The 17,113-nt window shown below is 39.9% G+C and overlaps 1 protein-coding gene across 1 annotated transcript; it reads left to right on the top strand.

The window, feature by feature from the left end:
* The first annotated feature begins 908 nt into the window (after positions 1-908).
* On the top strand, positions 909-17,039 carry LOC115455959 (general transcription factor IIH subunit 1). Its single transcript, XM_037446450.1, has 11 exons — positions 909-1,347; positions 3,487-3,688; positions 4,179-4,315; positions 4,733-4,934; positions 5,144-5,249; positions 5,881-6,015; positions 6,309-6,554; positions 6,934-7,032; positions 7,900-8,053; positions 11,140-11,330; positions 11,725-17,039. Exons 1-11 carry the CDS (start codon positions 1,194-1,196, stop codon positions 11,845-11,847), a joined length of 1,749 nt encoding a protein of 582 aa, XP_037302347.1. The 5' UTR covers positions 909-1,193; the 3' UTR covers positions 11,848-17,039.
* The last annotated feature ends 74 nt before the right edge of the window (positions 17,040-17,113 follow it).

The following is a 17,113-nucleotide window of genomic DNA, read 5'->3' as shown; positions in this document are numbered from 1 at the left end:
ACAGAAAATAGTGTGTAATATTATGTATTACAGGTTATCAGTTTTTACGAAATATCCTTGGTCATTTGCTGACCTCGAAATATAATCAATTATTATTCTTTCACTCATACCGTCTGGAATTCCAATTTACCTGAATACGATAATAATAATTGTGATACATTAGCAATTTGTTATCCTATTCTAATCAGCTCGCACCTTTTTTACGATATAAAATAAAATCAAATGGTAAAATACTTAACCTCCAAAAAAGATAGCCTAAAATTGAAGTATAATAGCAAAGGATACCTAACGTAATAAAAATATTTGTAGAAGTGAAATAAGCCACGAGCATTAATTTATTTTATGGATATTCCATAAGTATTCTAAAATACCTACATCTTACATTTGTAAATTTTTGCCTCAAATTCATCCGCTCTCTATAATATATTTGACGTATTTAGTCTAGAAATTGTGGCACTGAAGCTCTATCTCATTGCAAGTTGCAATTTCTAAAGCTTTATAGAATAGATAAATAATTTGAGCGCACTACCTACCGCGTGGTAGGGGACTTCGTTTTGTACGTAATTGTAGCTTGGTCTACACTCAAGTACACCCAAGTAGGCCCATTATGTAGTTTGTTTAAGTTATTTGCCGACTATTATAATATTATGGACATTTCAAATGGCAAAAACTTAAAAATAAGGATTGATGTAATATGGTACGCAAAAGACTATAAAGTGACTATCTAACTAATAAAATAAGCATGTATCCAATCTGTTATGTAAATGTACCTAATATTTTTAGACTATGAAAATATCAATAAAAAATTGAATTCTCTTATGTGAGTTTTCTGAATAAAATAAGAATGTATGCACGATAGTTTTTTAAGGCTGAATGTTAATTTCCCATGCAAGGTGTATAGACTTTTTAAAAATCTGTCAGTTTGTCAAATCCGCAAATGGTTGACAGACTTGTAATATGCTTTTTGTAGGTGGAATTTTGTAATTACTGCGTGTTTACACATGAAAAGGCATAAATGTTCTACATAATACATTTATATTCATGTAGCTCGACAAAGAACTGTTACAAACGACTTTAGAGGTCACGAAAATAAAGATAAAAAATTTGTCCTATGAGGACAAGTTTGAGGCTGCAAGGATCTGGAACTTTTTCACGATAGCCGTTTGTAAGTCCGTTTCGGCAAGGAGGTGAAGATGACGACGTCTTCGGAGGATGTATTGTTGAGCGTCAGCTACGTGCGGTACAAAAAAGGTGATGGGACCCTGTATGTGATGAACCAAAGATTGGCGTGGATGCTAGAGCATCGGGACACGGTAGCCGTGTCACACAAATATGCTGATATTAAGAGTAAGTATTTTTTTTTACACCTCTTTTGTATAGGTCTTTTAAAGTGTTATAGCATCACCTTAAACAACTTAATCTGACTTATGATTAAATGGTATGAAAAGATTGTAAAAAATACTGAACTTAAACAGTATTTAGGAGTTAAAGAATATTGCAGGCCTAATCCCTCTCAGTAGTAGAGGAGGCCCGTGCTCAGCAGCGGGCAAGTATATAATACAGGGCTGATATTATTATTATTATTATGACCTTCGGCTTGCATATCATTCACTCCCTGTGGGGTTATAATTTTGGGTAAATAATAATAGAGAACCATACATAGTTTCCTGGCAAGGGAATGAACACAGAGCCACACAGCACCCCAAGAGCCAAGACCATGGAGGTACTAAAGATAGTGAAAAAAGAAATGTTATTAATCTATAGACCATTGTACATTTTCTAGAAAAAAAAAACACAGTTGCTATAAGGTTGTTCATTTGCATATAGTTATATTGAACCTTCATAGAAGGGACTTTGTAACTGACAATTTCCATTTTTTACCAGAGACGCTTTATTCCTTATGAATTCTTAAATATTTATGGTTTCATTATGCAAATAACCATTCTATAAAAAGGCAAACAAGGGCATCATATGATGGTAGTGCGAATATGTTGTGCCTGTATCTTAGGATACAAATTATAATTGTAAAGTTAGTTATTTTTTGGGTTTCGACAATCTTTTAAACTTTACAGGACTATTTGATATTGAGTTATATAAATAAAAGAATGTATGTTCTTGAAATTAACATTCTGCAATTAGCTACTCTAACTATAGATGAAAAATAAATAATGGAAAGTAATTTTAATTTAACATCTAATGCCACTTCTACTTCTCCAAGAGAATTTGTTGCAGCGGCAACATTACACATTCAGAAATGTACTCACACACATATTCACTCTAAACGAAACATTTATAAAAAATCAGAAAACTAGAACTGGGATTTTTGGCAGTATTATTTATTGTGTATGATTTTTAGCATGATATTAGCAGAAGTAAAAATGAATTTGTGTTTTTATTTAATAATGCAATGCAAGAAGCACACTTTTCACATTAGGTAGTAAATTTTACACTAGTATTTAAAAAATGGTTATTAGATGAAAAATACACAACTTGGGTATATAACTAAGAATCAATATAATTTATATTGTTGTTGGAAGTATCTGGCAGGCACATCGTCAGCTCACACGGCAGTCTGTAATTGAGCATAAGCCTTGTACCTAAAACCACTTCCTAGAACGCTTCCTACAGGAGTCCCACATACTACTATAGTTATGTTTCTTTACTAGCATTCTAAGACTACTTATCTATGTATATATATGTGACTATAATTACATTTCATGGGAGACACTTGGTCAGTGTATAAACTCATTTGTGCATGAGTGTGTAGAAATTGAGTGGGTTTGGTTGTTGAAATGTGTGAACTGCGGCATGCGGAAAAAGATGTTGAATGATGTGTCATAAAGATATAAGCTGATAAATAATTATATGATATTTATGAATACTAATAGTGTATTGTTTACAAGCTATTGGAGCGGGTGATAATCAATCATGGGTGTGTACCGCCCGTCTATCACCTTACAACGCACTCTACAATTGTCCGTCTAGATGCATTATCAGATTTTATAAAATATAACTTGTGCCCGCGGCTTCGCCCGCGTCAAAGAGTTTTTTCGGGATAAAAGTCCCGCTATGTATTTTCCTGGGATAGACAGTAGCCTATGTCCTTCCTAGAGTATTAAACTATCTCTACGAAATTTCATCGAAATCCCGTAGGTAGTTTTAGAGTTTATAGTGTTCAGACAGGCAGACAGATGTGGACTTTGCTTATAATATATTTTTTAGAAGTTTTGAAGAGAAACAATACTGTCATTCATGATTGTTGCGTAACTTTAACCGTATTCAGAGGGCACGTTACGGAAGTTCTCAAAAGGAATAATTTTTCCCCATTTTTGCCAACATTTTTCATTGCTGATCCGCTCTTATTGATCATAGGGTGATGTTATCTAGCATATAGCTATTTATTGGCATGGAAATGCGCGTATGGACCACATTAATGAACACACAATATAAATATGGTTGGAATAAAGAAAATGAAAATTATTACAGCTCAAAAAATATCCCCCGCTGGTAAGCCAAAGGTGCAGCTCCAAGTGGTACTACACGACGGGACATGCTCGACGTTCCATTTTGTAAACCCAGCCGGCGCAGACGCACAGGCGAAGGACAGGGATCAAGTTAAGATGCTTCTGCAGAATCTGCTACCTAAGTTCAAGAGACAGATAGATGGGGAACTAGAAATGAAGAGCAGGTAATTGAGATTTACGAAAGTAATAAATAAGTTCTAGAGCTTTGAATATTTATGTATTTTATGGCAGTTATTTATATGAATAATTCCTACCAATACTTCGAATACTTTACAGCCTTCATGGTCACGGGCGGACTGAAGGCTGCAAAGTTTTAGAAACCTCGGGAGAAAATAATAATATAAATAACCGCAGAATCCATAAATAGTTATATTTCAATGTATAACATTCGCGTAAACATAACAAATCATTAAGTTTAGTGTTAATTTGACATGAAATAATTTAATGAGATTTATTCGATTTTTTTTGCAATGTATCAAATGACGTCAATGTATAATTAAATTTATGAAATTACAACATTATACCATTAATTAAATACCATATTCTTTTTTTACTAAAATAAAAACAGTTTTATTTACATCGCAGCGAGATCCGCTCACAAGTGAATAAATTGTTCAACTTTAACTGTTATTTGAATTTCATTCCTCTTTTCAGATTGTTATCTCTACATCCAACATTAAAACATTTGTATGAAGATTTGGTGATATCCAAAGTTATAAATAGTGAAGAATATTGGAATACACCAACATTAAAACAATACACTGAGTCCAATAATGTTAAACAAGAGGCGGGTAAGTCTGTGGGGTAATGTATAGCACATTTCTTATGGGGTAATTTAGAATAAACATTTATTTACAAATCTTTTAAAGCAATATTCTTTATTTAAAGGGAATGTATTTGACAAGACAATATTTATTTTTCTTGGTTATTGTCTACATTTTAGAGAAAATAGAAAAGTTCATTAACATACTATAACTGTCATTTCTCAATTAGGTCTTTTATATTAGTATGTCATATAATAGCTGGTTTGAGCAGTGATAGAATAAAATAGCATTAAAATATTCTCTTAGTAAAAATGAAGATTGCCTATATATTAGCTGCTTACATTGAATTCCTTTTTCTAAATTGAATATTTATTGAAGCGAATATTTATTTTACTAAATATCAATTAATTTATAACATTATTATAAATTACCCAATCTCGGTAGGAGTGTCTGGAGCGTTTCTAGCTGACATACAGCCTCAAACAGACGGATGCAATGGACTCAAATACAACCTCACCCAAGACATAATAGACGCGATATTCAAAACGTATCCCGCCGTGAGAAAGAAACACATCGACTACGTGCCCAATAAGATGACAGAGGCTGAGTTCTGGACCAAATTCTTTCAGTCACATTATTTTCATAGGTATTGTTATTTTCATAGGTATTACTTCAGGATATGAATTATGAGTTTTCTTTAAGTTTTTGCCAAATATATAAGTATTTATATTGTTTTGCTTTTGACTTGAAGATATAATATTTGACTCAAATTTTATTTTATTTTATTTGGACAACCAACAAAACATACACGATATATATTTATTTGTTTATATTTGATATTTCTGTGTTATCCAGGGATCGTATAGCGTCCTCGTCTAGTAAGGACCTATTCGGTGAATGTGCCAAAATGGACGACCACGCGATAGCGTCCGCCATGAAACATACCACGTTGGATCTCACAGTATGTACCGTTCTTACCACGTATAATCATTTGAGCTAATTTTAATTTTGAAATCGATGTAGAAAGCAGTATGTCAATAAAGTTTAAACATGCTAATGCCCATTATTTTAATTTCAAATTCTAAAACAGAATTTGAAATTTGGTAGTAGGGGTGAGTGTCAAAAAACAGAAAAGAGACAAAGTAATTGCATGTGACGTCAGTGGGCATTATGATGCGTGCGAAAGAAAGAAATGGAGCGATATCCCCACACCACGCCCACTCCTGCACGTAGCAATATTTGAAATTTGAATCACTGCCTCACTTCTTATCGAATTTTAATGCTGTTTTCACAAAAGGATTTCGTTCTTGTACTAATTGTTGCTACACAAAAAAAAATGCATAAAAAAACATTCACGTCGAATTGATAACCTCCTCCTTTTTTTGAAGTCTGTTAAAAATCAATCATAGTCAAATACCCTTTTAGTAATACCATTATTGCAAATAGTTAAGATTATTATTTGTAGGGAGAACAAAAATTACTTCCGCACCTGACAGGTAGCAATGAGACATAAAACAATTATGTTCAATCCTTCAATAACTTATAAACCCATATTGTTATGTAAATTATTTACGAAAATTCCCTTTAACCAGGTTGATTTAAACCAATTCACGGAGCCGGTACCTCTTCTACCAAACGAAGAGGAAACCAGCAATGACAAAGACCGTTCTGACACCACCTCCATACATAGAAACATGATTAAACGGTTCAACCAACACTCTATTATGGTAAGCATAAGTTTTACTGACCAGAAATGTATTAAACTTTGGGTGATTTTCTTTTTTCTTGGGAGTATTTTCGGACTAGTTGGGATTTCTTAAATCATTTTGATTTTGTTCAGTATTCCGTAAGCTATTGCAAATTATCTATAATTAACAAATAATAAATAATTAGAAATAACGAAGCTGCGAGCAAAACTTTGTATAAAATAAATGTCCATTTCCACTAAACACATTACACCTAATACTGAAATGACATGGTATTATTGTAATAAATGATAATTTTTACAAAAAAATTTCAGGTGCTTAAAGCTAGTCATAAAACAAATTCAAGTAGTAGTAACGTAAGCAACAGTAGTAATAAAACGACAAACAATAACAACAAACTGGAGAATGGGGTAAAGGACACTAATGGGGTGAAGCGACCGCCCGAAGAGAAGTGTGTAGAACCAATGGAGAAAAAGAAGAGGATATTAGAACAAATACATTACGAAGATCTGGAGGGTGATGGCGGGAATGATGATATACAGGAGTTGAAGTTGTCTAAGGTATGAATAAAATTTGTTTACACATATACAGTCTTACTCATAAAAATTTCGCAAGCTATGCTTTGTTAAAACACAAATTTACTCGATCAGCTGTAAGTCAAAACTCGCCATCTTGCCTCTTAATAAGGTTTAAATTAGGAAACCGGTGATGTTTTGACAGCAATTTAAGTAAAACTGATGAGATGTTTAGTATAATATTCACTTTGATTATGGGGTATATTTAGAAATGTTTATAAGTATTATGACATACCCCATCTGTAAAAAATAATCAGTAAACAGCTAAATGCTTTTTTTTATAAAATTTTGTCTTGGAAATTAGTGTTTTTTTTTTTTTGTAAAATACTTGTATAAATAAAATCTTTTTTTTTTTGTATTGCAGGTAGAAAGATATTTATTAGGACCGGCATCTCAAATACATCAAACGACCACGCACGCGGCAAATCCGCCGCCGTTGTCGGCGGTTGCTTCCATATGTCAGGTAAGTCTGTTTTATTATGGAGGCTTTGTACAGGTCTATGGTATTATAATACATTTTATAGGGCAGGGATGGCGAACCTAAAATGATTAACCTGCCATTTTTTATACGAAAAACATGGTTTGTAATCTGCCATCCAGGACCAGTTTTATCTATTCGAGTGCACCTTTTTTGCGATTTTTTTATGACCAAACTATATTTTTTTATCATAGTGCCCCTTTTATCGGCTTTTTTTTTATGAGCTAAGTATAATTTTGTATTTTTTTTTACTGTCCTTGCCAATTTTCGCCTGATGTAAATAGTCCATTGAAAAGTTACATTTGGGGTTACGTTTTTTAGAGGACGCAATTTTATTTTTTTGAAGTGTAGGGTGTGTCCATTGCAACGTCATCAGAACGTGTGTTTATTAGGTTCATAATACTTTTTTTTGTACTCTCATTACGTACAAAAAAAAGTATTGTATCTGATGGTTCAAATAGAGATGTGTCGACGAGAGATGATTATTCTTCGTTCGTAGACATAATGAATGGGATATACACAGACTGATCCCGGAATGTGATACACTTACTGCACGGTCACAATATTTGTGCACTTCTCTGGAATGCGGTGCCCCTCTCTCCTTTCTTTTCACCTCCCCGCGCACGCCGTTTTTTGTCCGTTTGCATCTTCGTTGCGGATACATACGTATTTCGAGAATTAGGTTATTTGCGTTTAACTATTGTGTTGGTTTGAAACTATATTGCTATGTTTGGAAGTTTATTTGTTACATTTCGACTATTTTTGAAAGTTGTTTTTCAAAAAAAAAATATTTTAAATTATTCTATAAAAACATACATAATAACTATTATGTATTTTTTGTATTGTGCGCAGGCGTGGAGCAGCGGGCAGGGCGCGGGCGGCGGGGGCGGTGCGCGCGCGGGCGGGGGCGGCGCGCGCGTGGCGCCGGGCGCGGCGGTGGGCGCGCTCGGCGAGCTCAGCCCGGGCGGCGCGCTCATGCGACACCACCACGCCGCGTCCATGGCGCGTGAGTACACACAGTATAGTGTCGAGGGTGTGGCGCGGGTGCGGCGCGCGCGTGGCGCCAGGCGCGGCGGTGGGCGCGCTCGGCGAGCTCAGCCCGGGCGGCGCGCTCATGCGACACCACCACGCCGCGTCCATGGCGCGTGAGTACACACAGTATAGTGTCGAGGGTGTGGCGCGGGTGCGGCGCGCGCGTGGCGCCGGGCGCGGCGGTGGGCGCGCTCGGCGAGCTCAGCCCGGGCGGCGCGCTCATGCGACACCACCACGCCGCGTCCATGGCGCGTGAGTACACACAGTATAGTGTCGAGGGTGTGGCGCGGGTGCGGCGCGCGCGTGGCGCCGGGCGCGGCGGTGGGCGCGCTCGGCGAGCTCAGCCCGGGCGGCGCGCTCATGCGACACCACCACGCCGCGTCCATGGCGCGTGAGTACACACAGTATAGTGTCGAGGGTGTGGCGCGGGTGCGGCGCGCGCGTGGCGCCGGAAGCGCGGCGGTGGGCGCGCTCGGCGAGCTCAGCCCGGGCGGCGCGCTCATGCGACACCACCACGCCGCGTCCATGGCGCGTGAGTACACACAGTATAGTGTCGAGGGTGTGGCGCGGGTGCGGCGCGCGCGTGGCGCCGGGCGCGGCGGTGGGCGCGCTCGGCGAGCTCAGCCCGGGCGGCGCGCTCATGCGACACCACCACGCCGCGTCCATGGCGCGTGAGTACACACAGTATAGTGTCGAGGGTGTGGCGCGGGTGCGGCGCGCGCGTGGCGCCGAGCGCGGCAGTGGGCGCGCTCGGCGAGCTCAGCCCGGGCGGCGCGCTCATGCGACACCACCACGCCGCGTCCATGGCGCGTGAGTACACACAGTATAGTGTCGAGGGTGTGGCGCGGGTGCGGCGCGCGCGTGGCGCCGGGCGCGGCGGTGGGCGCGCTCGGCGAGCTCAGCCCGGGCGGCGCGCTCATGCGACACCACCACGCCGCGTCCATGGCGCGTGAGTACACACAGTATAGTGTCGAGGCTGTGGCGCGGGTGCGGCGCGCGCGTGGCGCCGGGCGCGGCGGTGGGCGCGCTCAGCCCGGGCGGCGCGCTCATGCGACACCACCACGCCGCGTCCATGGCGCGTGAGTACACACAGTATAGTGTCGAGGGTGTGGCGCGGGTGCGGCGCGCGCGTGGCGCCAGGCGCGGCGGTGGGCGCGCTCGGCGAGCTCAGCCCGGGCGGCGCGCTCATGCGACACCACCACGCCGCGTCCATGGCGCGTGAGTACACACAGTATAGTGTCGAGGGTGTGGCGCGGGTGCGGCGCGCGCGTGGCGCCGGGCGCGGCGGTGGGCGCGCTCGGCGAGCTCAGCCCGGGCGGCGCGCTCATGCGACACCACCACGCCGCGTCCATGGCGCGTGAGTACACACAGTATAGTGTCGAGGGTGTGGCGCGGGTGCGGCGCGCGCGTGGCGCCGGGCGCGGCGGTGGGCGCGCTCGGCGAGCTCAGCCCGGGCGGCGCGCTCATGCGACACCACCACGCCGCGTCCATGGCGCGTGAGTACACACAGTATAGTGTCGAGGGTGTGGCGCGGGTGCGGCGCGCGCGTGGCGCCGGGCGCGGCGGTGGGCGCGCTCGGCGAGCTCAGCCCGGGCGGCGCGCTCATGCGACACCACCACGCCGCGTCCATGGCGCGTGAGTACACACAGTATAGTGTCGAGGGTGTGGCGCGGGTGCGGCGCGCGCGTGGCGCCGGGCGCGGCGGTGGGCGCGCTCGGCGAGCTCAGCCCGGGCGGCGCGCTCATGCGACACCACCACGCCGCGTCCATGGCGCGTGAGTACACACAGTATAGTGTCGAGGGTGTGGCGCGGGTGCGGCGCGCGCGTGGCGCCGGGCGCGGCGGTGGGCGCGCTCGGCGAGCTCAGCCCGGGCGGCGCGCTCATGCGACACCACCACGCCGCGTCCATGGCGCGTGAGTACACACAGTATAGTGTCGAGGGTGTGGCGCGGGTGCGGCGCGCGCGTGGCGCCGGGCGCGGCGGTGGGCGCGCTCGGCGAGCTCAGCCCGGGCGGCGCGCTCATGCGACACCACCACGCCGCGTCCATGGCGCGTGAGTACACACAGTATAGTGTCGAGGGTGTGGCGCGGGTGCGGCGCGCGCGTGGCGCCGGGCGCGGCGGTGGGCGCGCTCGGCGAGCTCAGCCCGGGCGGCGCGCTCATGCGACACCACCACGCCGCGTCCATGGCGCGTGAGTACACACAGTATAGTGTCGAGGGTGTGGCGCGGGTGCGGCGCGCGCGTGGCGCCGGGCGCGGCGGTGGGCGCGCTCGGCGAGCTCAGCCCGGGCGGCGCGCTCATGCGACACCACCACGCCGCGTCCATGGCGCGTGAGTACACACAGTATAGTGTCGAGGGTGTGGCGCGGGTGCGGCGCGCGCGTGGCGCCGGGCGCGGCGGTGGGCGCGCTCGGCGAGCTCAGCCCGGGCGGCGCGCTCATGCGACACCACCACGCCGCGTCCATGGCGCGTGAGTACACACAGTATAGTGTCGAGGGTGTGGCGCGGGTGCGGCGCGCGCGTGGCGCCGGGCGCGGCGGTGGGCGCGCTCGGCGAGCTCAGCCCGGGCGGCGCGCTCATGCGACACCACCACGCCGCGTCCATGGCGCGTGAGTACACACAGTATAGTGTCGAGGGTGTGGCGCGGGTGCGGCGCGCGCGTGTCTCAGCCCGGGCGGCGCGCTCATGCGACACCACCACGCCGCGTCCATGGCGCGTGAGTACACACAGTATAGTGTCGAGGGTGTGGCGCGGGTGCGGCGCGCGCGTGGCGCCGGGCGCGGCGGTGGGCGCGCTCGGCGAGCTCAGCCCGGGCGGCGCGCTCATGCGACACCACCACGCCGCGTCCATGGCGCGTGAGTACACACAGTATAGTGTCGAGGCTGTGGCGCGGGTGCGGCGCGCGCGTGTCAATTCTGTCTTTTGACAGTTACCATTTATTTTTTCAAATGCTTGTAACTTATTTATTTTTAAGCGGATTAAGATAAAGATTTAAAAAGAGATTTTTTTATCTACCCTTTTCGCTGATAGCACTAAAGATTAGCAACTATACTTTTTACAGAATTAATACCACCGGACGTAAAGTCGGAGTTGCATAGGTTGTACCTCTCGTGCGGGGAGCTTCTCAGGGAGTTGTGGCGTTGTTTCCCGCAGCCCGGCGCCAACGCAGAACCGGACGACAGCTCTGCGAGGGCGGAGAAATTCTACGACGCGCTGTTGAGGTTTAGGAATGTCAAACTGAGGCCTTTTGAGGTGAGAGATAATTTTAATCGAAAATAGACATTTACCTCTAAATTTACAACTAATAAATTTACAATTTTGAATTTTGAAAATATGTAATAATTTAAGGCCGCCACCTTTTTTGTGCAATGAAATAAAAAAATGGGAAATTACACTGAATCTAATAAATAATCCTATTTGCTATCTCCGGATCGAACCTGGAAATTCACTTATTAAAAATACGTCTACTGCGAGCATGTCATACAATTTTTATTCTAATTTGTGAATTTTTCACGATCGATTGGTATCGTTAATTGATATCGGTAGTTAATCTAATTTTCATCGACTTAGATTCGACTCTCCATCTTTCTACTAAGACCACTATCGAGAGAGATAACATTAATTTAATAAAAAAAAATATTTACAGGAAAAAATGCTTCGCGACCTGACACCTTTAGCGACCACACTAACACGACATTTGAATCAAATGATAGACACCGCGTGCGCTAAATATGCGGTCTGGCAACAGAGGCAAGCGAAAATGCGGTAGTAGTAAGTTATCTAATGTATAATGATGAATATGGTGACCAGTGGCGTAGTTAGGGATCGGCGTGGGGCCCAAATCACACGTTAATGCTATACAATTGAGTGGAATCGTAATTGGACGCAGTTTAGCGAAAATGTTCCAATACATAACAAATAGTTTTCGATTACTTAATTATTATTTTTTTTTGGAGAATTGGCATGTCTTATATCATTTTATACAGTACTAAAATATTTCCAACTGTCGTCCCGATGCGAGGTAAATAAAACTTTACTGTCAATAATTTTATGAGTCAGTTTTGACCAACTTATGTATTGGATCATTTTTTTTTAAATTAAGTCCATTTTTATATGTATATTTGATATCTTAGGTGGAATATCGTTGGGCCTCATTAACCCTACATACAGCGCTGTAGGTGATAATGTAACGAAAATTAATTGAAATACAAATATCTTAAATGTATTGAAATACTTCTCTAATAAATTTGGGGATACATTTGTCTCTTGTCGACAAAGATATTCCCAATGAATATGTTGCAGTTTGGTTTTGTGAGAAACCTGGCATTAGCTTAAGTATGTGCATGATATAATATGTGGATAACAATGATAATACACAGGGTTAAAATGATTTATTGTGTTTTCTGCTGTTTTTCAATTTATTTTTGCTACATTATCATAAAGATATCCGAGTGGTGTCTCGGCAGTGTACTGTGAAGCACAAAAATATGAGAAATGTATAATTCTGTAATGCGTTTTGTTATGAAATTTGAATATAGGATATTTATGGATTTTATTGCTCGTATTCCACTTATAAATAGCGATGAGTAACTTAATTTTATGCTTCTGAAAAGTGTTAAGACTAGTTTGAACCGCCGAATATATTTCGGGCATATGGTATAAAATTAAAAATAATTTACCTTAAAATATCGATTTATCGAATGAAAGGCAACGCTACGATTTAGAAAGTTTAGGAAATATTTGCCAATTCATTTATTGAGGCAAAGAACGAACAATCTAATTTTTATTCTGTTCCTAATTGTTTGTTTCCGTTGATGGTTAACTAATTTAATTTTTGGTTTTACTCAGTGGCTGGTCATTGTAAGTAAGGTGGATGAAATAAGTATTTATTACACTCAAGGCATCTCAATAAGGGACTCATCGCTTATATCGTATAAAATTTGCCTTATATAGATATCGCGAACTGAATAATTGGTCCGAATGTTTCCAAAAATACACGACGCAAAATCCGTAAAACCATTTCACTTATAATAAAATGTTAGACATCACGAATATAAACTTGTATCTCATTTATGTGACCTCAATACGATTGTTGTGTTGTCGGCCATCTTGTTTTACACGTGATCCAAGATGGCGTCTATTTTTGATGTGACGATTGAAATGTTAGAGCAATATTGAGTTATTACTATAGATTGTTATTTGAGATTTGAATTAAAATTGCACTCACGAGTCAATTTATTGTCATAGATTGTTTTGAATTACAATTGATGCTTCCTGAATCCATAATCTCGTTTATCTTGTCCATTCAACTAATTTTTTTAGGTTTTTTGTGTTATGAGACTTGTACGCTCTATTTCTGATTCTATTCCATTTCTGATTTACGAGTCTTCCTTTTATTTTTATATGAATTCTGCCGCGCTTTATGTACAAAACGAATTATTACCGAATTAGAACCTATAACAATGTTTATAAAAGCTAAAAAGAAACAAATAACGTCACTGGAAAACATTTTAAAACAAAATAAACAATATCGGACCGCTTGATAGTTTAAGAAAAATATGTACAAATTTATTTCCTGCATAGGTAAAATCAGCAATAAATTAGATATGTCAATACTGCCAAATATTTGAAGATTCTCAAAGTGCTCTTAGGTAAGTATGAGTAAGTGTTCATACCCTAAATATCTGATTAAAAATTGTTATCATGTTAAAAATATATAGTATGCAAGTATTACTGCATTATTATAAATTTATGCTAGACAGGACCGTATTTAGTAATTTCGTGCGGGGGAAATATAAAAATGTTTTTTTTTTTAATTTGGAAATTACTTTTGATTTTTAGAGAAACAAGCATACATATCCCTAGACAGATTTATTTGAGTGAGATTTAGAGCAGCACGTCACATCAAAATTTAATTTTGTGCATAATTCCTTAGCACAAAGATATAGTATAATGTTAATATGCGATGTATACAAAATGTTACACACAATATTATCAGATTGTAACGGCTGGCCAATTTTGTGGGGAATCAACGGTATTTAATTTATATATTATGTTAATCCAAAAAGTAAATAAATAAAGTTTTCGAGTTATATTATTTAATTTTGTTTATATGTAAATCTTGAATATAGACTCGATCTTATCTTGACTTGAATGATACACACATTTAGCTATTAGTGGGTAAAGTACCTAATGACCCCCCACTGAATCCGTTCGTCATGAAATTGATCAGCCGATGTAGACGTAAATTGTGTAGAATACATAAATAATTATTTATAATGAAAATAATGCATTTCGTTGAACCAAATCCTAACTGAATGATTTTATATATATTTTTTTCAAGTTTCAAATGCATGCCATTGCTCCCGCGGAATAATTTAATGTATAAAACAATAAAACTGCATCAAAACTTGTGTCTTGTTTTCTTTTACCTTTGTATTAAAAAAATGACAATATCAAGACGTAACGGTTTTAATTAATCGTTTTTTGTTAATAAATTAATTCATGTTGCTTTTAAGTTCATTTAGTTTGCAAGTATTTAAGTAAATTAATTTCTCTATCGAAAAATGTTGGTTTATTGAATTTTGTTTGATGCAGTTTTACTCACGTTCAACAATTTAATATAAATTTGAGCATGTTTTGCTTTTACTTACATGATTTTAAAAAATAAAAATTGATTTACCATTGATTTCAAAAACAGACATATTTGTTAAGACAAGACACGAATATATTTCGAAATATGATATCTTACACATTAAAATCTTAGGTTCAAATACTGATCTCAGGATTTCTATATTATAATTTGGTTTATAAAAAACGAAGACAGGACAAGACGATATAAGGTGGTACAATAAGGATATTACGTTGCTTGGAGCTAAAAGTAGACAAAGCGCTGGTATTTACGAATTATTTAGACGAAGTGGTATACAAGAATTTCGACTAACGATCTATTTCAATAAAAGGTCCCAATTTTTCACCTTGTTCACAAACAATACTATGAAGACTTATGTCGTACTGACAGTGCGCCCGATCGCATAGTGGCGGTAATTTTATGGTTTTCTTTAGCATTGTTGAGCTTTATTTATCTAAAAGCCAAATGAAGTTGTATCTCAATATAAGCCAATTACCCTATGTCTATGCACGAAGGCTAACTTGCCGAAAGCATTGAGAAATATACTTATCAAAACATTGCTCCGTACTTTGCTAAGTAACTTTTGTGAACACGGGTCTTTTCAATCCGGTACCAATAATAAACCATTCATTCATTCAGTAATTCATTTTATTCTGATCGATCGAAAAATATTGATTGACACGGTCTATTGAAATTCACATTTAGGGTCTGTTTTACGTAAATTTTATTTGAGAGTTATTAAACAGCTAATGTAGTTGTACTCATTGTTTTACCATTTGGTAGCCTAGATGGGTGCCTTTTGTTTTTGGTCGACTTAAAATTCATGTGACTAGTAGCATTTACTCAGAAGTTGAGAAATAGGCCGTAAGTAATTATTTTGAATTCTCTTCCAATTTATATAAATTCCATCTTAACCAAGTGGTCTAAATTGTTATCACGAATAGGGTTGCAACTTTACCCTGACTTCTTGTTTACCCAACGTCTTACTTAAGGTTTGCCTTAAAGGCCTACCAAACAAGAAAAAACTTAATTTTGGTTGAGTTTGTTTAAAATAAACACCTATTTAATAAAAAATTAAGTCCAAAATTACTCATGTTACCAATTTGGTTGAATTAATTAAGTATTTAGTATAAATTTGATTTGGTTAAGTTAATATCACTCAGTTAAGGCTATATGTATAAACCCACCAACTTTTACAAAGTTGTAATAATAAGTTTTAAGTGTGACAAAATAATTTAGTACATATTATGTAAATATTAAAGTGTAATTTGTAACACAATATTAGTTTCAAAACTGATTTTATTTGAGACGCTTAGAGTTAGTTGTCACTTATTTCATGTTTTGAAATGTTGATTCTCAAATATAAATTTTGTTTAATAAAAATGTTCTAAGCGACATAAATAGCTGAACAAATTTAAAACTCCAAACCTACACAAGTCAAGTTGAATTGAATTTTTTTTTGTGTAGCGTAAAATAGATTATAATGATTTCTTATGTTTACGCGATCAGTCATTGAAATAAAACTATTCTACGGATTTTAATATTTTGTATTTGATATTATAATTTTGTCCGTTTCGAAGACTGCAGTCTTTATGGTCATGTGGGAAGTGAGGTGTCGATCGTCCGAAAAGTCAGTTACAATATCAACCTCCTGCTATAAAAACCGCGATAACATCCGCAAGATAGTTTTATTTCAATCTAAAGTAAGTTTCTTTTATTTAAAAAAAAAAAATTGGTAAGACCACAAAAATGTATAGGCGATTTGAGATTTTGAATTTGTTTAGCATTATATGTGGGTGATTACATGATACCTTCAAAGCTGCTATTTATAAGCCTTTAGAGAAACCAGTACCGTAAAAGTCTTATTTATTTTCTGATGTTCCAAAGTTAGTAATATTATATTACTTAAATGTTTGATGTTCCTCAATAAAACAATTATTTAAAATTTTAATATCTCAATTATTTTTATATTGTGTGACGGCAAACATAGAAAATTGACTTATTTTGCTGTCAAGTGAAAACAGCTAAAAAGTGTGAGAGAGATGAAGAATCGTGCGGCCCATAGACATCGACTATATCTATGCTACAAAACTACAGAAGACATACTAATACTGGCCACACAATCGCTTTGTCTCTTTCTACAAAACGGTACATTTGGAGAACTTCACAGGTTATTTTCTATGTTTGCACGTTACAAATGTAAGCAATATTAGATGTTTTTAAGGTTTAATTATGTTTACAATTAAGTTGTTACACAAATTAGTTAGGGTGATTCGAAACATTTCAAGTGTACGTGACGTGCGAAATAAATGTTTTTTTTTTTTTAACAATTTTGACTTTTATTCAAAGGGAAACAGTCTATATCGATAGCGAATAAACCAACCAGAATAAATCTTGTTTGATA

Source organism: Manduca sexta, chromosome 6, assembly GCF_014839805.1.
Source record: "Manduca sexta isolate Smith_Timp_Sample1 chromosome 6, JHU_Msex_v1.0, whole genome shotgun sequence".
Classification (NCBI taxonomy): domain Eukaryota; kingdom Metazoa; phylum Arthropoda; class Insecta; order Lepidoptera; family Sphingidae; genus Manduca; species Manduca sexta.
This window is presented reverse-complemented; position numbering and strand designations above follow the sequence as displayed.